The 6556-nt window shown below is 44.0% G+C and overlaps 1 protein-coding gene across 1 annotated transcript; it reads left to right on the forward strand.

The window, feature by feature from the left end:
- The first annotated feature begins 1383 nt into the window (after positions 1-1383).
- On the forward strand, positions 1384-6279 carry LOC147795114 (uncharacterized). Its single transcript, XM_087132250.1, has 4 exons — positions 1384-1395; positions 1751-2819; positions 3528-3631; positions 4373-6279. Exons 1-4 carry the CDS (start codon positions 1384-1386, stop codon positions 4484-4486), a joined length of 1299 nt encoding a protein of 432 aa, XP_086988376.1. The 3' UTR covers positions 4487-6279.
- Positions 6280-6556: the final 277 nt, after the last annotated feature.

Raw genomic sequence — 6556 nt, forward strand, 5'->3', positions numbered from 1 at the left:
CAAAAGCCACCGCTGGGATTCGAATCCACTATCTAATGTAACGATCTGACAACCGCGAGCTTAACCATTTGGCAATTTCAGAGAACTACTTTCGGTCGTTCATATTAAGTAAATAACAACACCATTAACCTTATACTGCACAGAATTTTGCTCTGCAAAGACTGAGTGATTAAAACGCTACAACAGTGCATCATGTGGCAAAAATACACAAGGGGCCTACACACAAAATAATGGTCGTCAACGTTCAGTGTTCTTCTTCCTGACAGCTTCTCCTTGGTAAATTAAATGCGCGCGCATCAATATGGGAAAGTCCCTGGACTACATGTAGGCCCCGACACAATGTCTGAACTCCTGCGGGCTGCACTACACCAAATACACGCCCATGGAAAACAGTGCAAAATCAGGCCGAGACAGCGCCGCGTGCTGACTCTCGGAAGAGGTTGGCCTCCGCTGTTTTCACTTGAAATTCAAGATTATGGCCAGAAGTAGTGACGTAGCTAGGATTTTACCAGTTGGGTGCACAAAGTTGCACCAGCATTTTATGGGTGGGTACCAGCTTTCAGTGGTGTGGCTTTTGGGGCAAGTTTTTGTTAGTCTTGTTCAATATCCATTCATCCGTTTTTTTTTCCAGTGGGGGGAGGGCATCTGAGGGCAACGGGACTTTGCGGGGGGGGGAGCACGTGCCCCAGGCTCCCGTGGTTACGCCACTGGGGAGGTAGTGTTAGAGGGGCGCTAAAGAGTTTGAAATTATCTTTAAGTAAATTTCTATGGTCTCTTTGAGGGGGATGCTTAACTTGGGGGTCATTTTACACGCTTTATAACGGAAGGGAAAGTAATTAGTCCACCCCCCTTTAAAAATTAAAATTCACATTTCATTGAAAATGCCCCTTGTTTGATAGGGGGCATGGCCTTGTCTCTGTTCTTGTCTTACTGTTGAGTGGTAGCCACTTGGAAGGAATTCATCACTTCCTCAAGGTCTTCTCGCATTAATTTTCTTTCCTGCATCCTGTATCATTTTTTTTTTGCTTCCGTATTTTTTTTTATTTTACAAGAAACCAGTGTACGTTATGACTTGGGGTGAACAGTTCATGCGCAAAGCGTGAATCATGTTGTGAATGTAGGTTGGCATGACTTCGAGGTTGCCACGGGGAGTTCTAATCGATCGCTGTGATTTTGATATCAGATGAAATTTTGTAAACAGTTGGGACAAATTCAGAGCAACGGAAGCTCTCTATTTTATCGAAGGATGGCTTTATAATTGGCCGACCTTGGCTCTGAGTACTGACCAGCCAAAGTTTGAGTCACGTGCTTGTCAGGTCAACATGACTCCATTAATCTTCATTAAAACTTGGATAGATCCTAATTTATTCCGATGCTTATAGCATGAAACTGAAAGTAAGGTTATCGTGAAAGGACTCTTATTTCCAGTGGAATACGGCACAGGGACATTTTGCCATCTGTTCGGTCCGGAGACAGGCGTATAGATGGTCAACTCCGTACAGTGTCTTGGCTTGCGGTAAAATTCTACTGCGGAAACTGTTGTCACAGGCATTTTTGGGTCAAATGTACGTCCATGGCCTATCAATTTCAAAGTCTCTGATTTCTTTGATCGACGGTCCTACTTCTGTTTGGCGGATAGGACACTTGCCAAACCCCGTTTTTCTCACAAATTGATTGCGGTTGTAATTATAACATTCGTCAAAATGTTCAAGAAGAAAACATTACGTCCTTGTCACCAAATCGTTATTAGTTTTACAAAAAAATATTCGCTTGGTTACTTTTAGGTTCATCTGAGGACGACGTTTCCGGGTTGTCTCCCCCTCGAAGCGTGTATAACAATGAGTCAGGCTCCATCGCGCTGAAGAAGTTGCAAAAACTCTCGCAGTCGTACTCGGGTAAACTAGGCTACGGTTCGAATCCAACTCTGGGATCTGGGGATAACTGCGAGGCGTACTCGATAACGTCTACGGTGGAGCAGTCTGAGGCAAGGTCGTCCCGAATAAGTGAGACGACTTTCTCCAGCGCCGAGACCTTGGTTGCCGACGACGAGTCCACGCTAAAACGAGTGACCTACCGTTCCAACGAAATAATCTTCCGCTCTAGCAGAAGTCTGAACGAGGTGAGCAGCGTCATCAGGCCGTTGCCTACCGAGGATAGCGCTGAGGTAAGGGTGGCCGAGGTGAAAAATTCGCCCGAGTCAGACGTAGGCCCGGAGACAGAGATGGTTGGAGACGTGGCGAGACTGACCGTGTTAACCGAGGACATCAACGAGAGTGCCATCTCATGGAAGCTGGGTGCAAACGACGAGGAGAAAAGTAGTCCAGAGACAACGGAAACTACACTAAAAGACGGTGTTTCAGTGGAAGTGTCCAGCGTCCCAGAACCGAGCAGCGTTATTCCGGTTCCCGGCTCCGGAGATGCGAGCGAGCACGGTATCACAATCCCGGCCAATGCCATATTCGGCTCCAGCAAGCGCCGCAAACGCACCCTGGCCGGCCGGAGCCGGTCCTGCAAACTCGCAACTGACGGCATCACCACAGTGAGTCCGGCTGCCAGTCCGCCCACCGTGCCGAAGCGGCCGGCGTCCCGGCCGCCAAGGCCCGCGGAGAAGACATGGCTGAAGTCCGGCCACCTCGCACAGCAGCGGAAGACCTTTGTGCAGCGAGAGAACGAGAGAAACCGACAGCAAGCAGCGGCCGAAGAGGCTTCAATCTGGGGGCATCGCAGGACCAAATCAGTCGCAGCGAGCCACATGATCGATAGGCAGACGAACATCTCTGCTTGCCATCGCAGAGCTGTTTCCATGAGGGACAGCATTGGTGGGTACAACTATCATAATACGCTGTTCTGCATCCCCCAATTACATTAATTAAATTAATCCCCTTGGTATAATCAAAATGTCAGCTAAAGATAAAGAGCACAATTTGTAATAGTAAACACTAAACAGATTCGCCACTCAGGCTGCTAAAATGACGCGTCAGACGTGGTTTTATATCACCGTGTCAGGTCGCGATATTAAGTCCGGCAAGATGATAACTTAAATCCCGTCAAACCCGGCTTCCTATCAATCTCGTTCCTCCGACGCATAAAACCACAAAGAGATGTAAACACGGCCAAAGCTTGTTAAAGCCGGGTGAATGCAAGATATCCAAAGCTTTTTGGATAAAAAAGGCTAGCCAATCATATTTCTTTGCATACTTTATGTCATTTCTGAAACATGTTTGTTTTTAATTGCAATGCTTCTCCAAACTATCATTTATCAAAGTCTCGATGGTAATGCCCCCAGAAAGCCCAATCGCTGGTTCTCTGGGAAACAAGTGTAGAATTAGCCGAATTGGTACAAGACTCGTTAAGATAAAACCTTTTTGTTGAAGTTTTAAAGCCCCTGAATTTTTGACGGTGAATGTAGAAACAACTCACTGTATTACCAAATCTTGGTGTTGTCATCTGGATCGAAATATAATGGCCTCAGAAATTACTGTTAACAAATTCCTAATAAGACCTGCCAAAATGTTCCTCTCCCGCAGTCGATAACGACAGGGCGTATAATCTCTTGAAATGCTTGGACAGCGGGCTGCGACTCTGGTGCAAGCTCTCATCAGATGGATACGACAGCAGTATTCTAATCTCTGTGAGTGGCCTGGAATAGAGACTAAACTATTTGTCGCTCGGGTTCTTATTTACTCAAGGCAATGGGTGGAGTGGTTGGTTCATACACACCCCAATTTCATAGGTCCACAAATTTCTTTACTTGTACACCCTACCCTCACCCGATCTGACCACCCATCTCCATTCATGAACGAGGCTTTTACCGAAAAATGGCAGTAATGATTTACCGTAGGAAGTGTTACATGCCGTAAGGTATAATAACGAGGCTTTCCGAAAGTGACAACACCCTTAGAAGTGAACGCATTTTAACTCAACTAAAACAAATTTAACGTTGTAAAATTAAGCAGGAGATCAAATAACCATTCGAACCAATCTTTTAAAAAATTAAACAAGAGTACCACCAAGGATTCAGACCTTCCCAGTCAAGCATTTAAACCATTTTCTTTCAACATAAATCAGTTCGACTGACCTCGTTACCCCATTTTGATACCCACGAAACTACGCTATACTCTCAGTGCAGTGACGTTATTCGTATGCTTATTGTGACATATTACCGTAATGCTTCGAACAATGGAATTTTATTGTAAAAGAACGTTTATCAACGAGATCGGGTGCCCTGGAAAAACAAGTTTCTTGGAAAAATGAGAGTGTCTTCCGAGAGATGCAGTTAAACAGCCATGCTTCGTAGAGTACCAAACGGATGCACTTTCTGTTCCAGCGTGAAACTTTATTTTGCATTTCTGTCCATTTCCCCGCTTTGCAGGATAAGACGGGTAACCTTCTTGAAGTAGCAGACGACACGCAGACCACAGTGATTTGCCGCATGGACGGAGCAGTGCGGTGTCGAGTCGACATCTCAGAAGCAATATGCGTCTAGGTCTTAGGCTGGAATCAAGGAGCAGGATGGGAGGGGCGAAGATTGTGAGTGGGAGTTATTGGAATCCCCAGCATTTGACACCTAATTGGGTTACAGCCATAGGCCCATTTTTTTGAGTATTTACTAATCTTTTCACTCGCCACTGGAGCTCTATATGTACGCCGATATCCAACCTGATGCATCATTTTGACTTTCTTGTCATTTTCTCAGTAGGACACTGATTTCGGTGAGAATTTCTCTGAAATGTCATCCCACAGCTTAACATTGATCGTCTCTCAAATGAGTCTTAACTCAGTTCCAGGGTAAAGCACGATTTCGTCAAGACCAAATATTTCTCTCAGAGGACATTTTTTTAGACGAAGTGAATATTCAGAACAATAATGCTAGAGGCCTCGGGTCTTTCCTAAAATATACAAACCACATCGTTGATTTGGTAGAAATAATTGCGAAAAAGCTAACGAGCACACTTATTTTTTGGTGTAATTTCGTTCTGGGTCAGCCTGTAGGTTTAAAATTATCACAGATGCAAAGACAGTTCCTTGAAAAAAATGTGCCAAAATGAACGCTTGACACACACATCGTCTCGTTCAGTTTGGAACCGCTCTATCGGGAATAAGTAGAACGGAAAGAGCACAAGGCCACAGACCCGGGCTTTCTCATAAATGTTCCGGCCTCGGCTGCAGTCGGTTGCTTGGTAATCATCTCCGGCTGTGGAAGGCTCCGGCTTAAAGTCAAAGGCTATGTAGGAGGTACCAGACACACAAAATTTATGTCTACAAAGAATAGAAACGCTTGGCTGAAAAAAAGCAGCCTAAAATATCATAATAATGTGTCATGCTTGGAGCTGACTTCACCGCTGCCTTCTGCTTAATATTTTCATGTTATAAGAATTTTTAAAAAATCGATCAGCTTTTGCCATGTGAGGAAAACAGTTAAAGACTTGGCTTTCAGCGGCGTTGACCTACGAGTGGCTGTAGATGACATGGTTTGGCCGCGACTGTTGATCAGAGGCCGTACCGGGTAAATTTGAGGCTGTGCAGAAATGTTGAACTTCAATAGAATATGACTGACTATAATTTGTCAAGTCCGCAAGACATGTCTGCCTGAACATTGTGTGACCTGTTAAGATGGCATAAGCTCCGTTGTAGGTGATGTATGTAGCTGAATGCTTTTGAATGTATCTAGTGATGGAGACGTCAGAAGTAAAGTTCGGCCGAAATGCATTTCAGATATTTTTCATTTGCAGATTCAAAGGTGATTGTGAATTTTATACTACCACCGTCAACATGACGGACCCCTTGGCCAATATGAATCTCACAAAATCCTTGTTGGGATTAATAGTTTTGATAAGTCTAATGTTGAATTCGTTTGGATGATCATGTTCGTTGGTAGGCCGACGTTCCGATTCAAGACAATGCACTAAGACGGTATAGAACCCCCAAAGGGTGATAGTTGAGCGGAACAATATCAAGAAGTGATGGCTTTTAAACAATATTTTTATATTCTATGAGTAATCCTTGCCTCGTCTAATTTCATCTTAACTTTGATATATAATTCTTTATTGGCGAGTTCGTTGTGCAAATGCTTGAGTATAATGTTCTACTCAACTTCTATGCGACGAGATTTTCTATTTTCGTTTTTTAAAGACGCACTATATGATTAAAGCTTTTGAATGATTAAATCTGAATTGTGCATTTATGCCAAAATGATACACCTTGTATAAAATTTTAAACAAAAACTGTATTCAGATATGCGAATGACCGCAATAAAATATTTTGATATTCTTAAAAAAATTCCTTGGTGTTCATGCTGTTGCTGACCGGGGCACTGGTTGTGTTTCTTCCCTTTGTAAGATGTCCCCCTTTCTTGCACTACATGTACAGATTGTGCCCCTGGGGAGGTTGATCGCAGACTTAGTATTCTAAATTGCACCATTGGTTATTTTGGCAGGGAGTTCATTATTATTATTTTTGGTAACCCTTTGCATTGGGCCCAATAGTGTCTGCCCTTCTATATTCCCACCAACTGCTTGTCGAAAACTATGGCTGCCCGTCAGTACAAAAGCAACCA

This window comes from Acanthaster planci, unplaced genomic scaffold, assembly GCF_054643075.1.
Source record: "Acanthaster planci isolate LZ-2023a unplaced genomic scaffold, COTS_SCS Contig163, whole genome shotgun sequence".
NCBI classification, from domain to species: Eukaryota; Metazoa; Echinodermata; class Asteroidea; order Valvatida; family Acanthasteridae; genus Acanthaster; species Acanthaster planci.

Bases quoted from the DNA above. Each gene is read 5' to 3' on its own strand.
- LOC147795114 (XM_087132250.1), top strand. The intron at 2,820-3,527 runs GTGGGTACAACT...CCTCTCCCGCAG, and splicing joins TTCCATGAGGGACAGCATTG to TCGATAACGACAGGGCGTAT. The intron at 3,632-4,372 runs GTGAGTGGCCTG...CCCGCTTTGCAG, and splicing joins ACAGCAGTATTCTAATCTCT to GATAAGACGGGTAACCTTCT.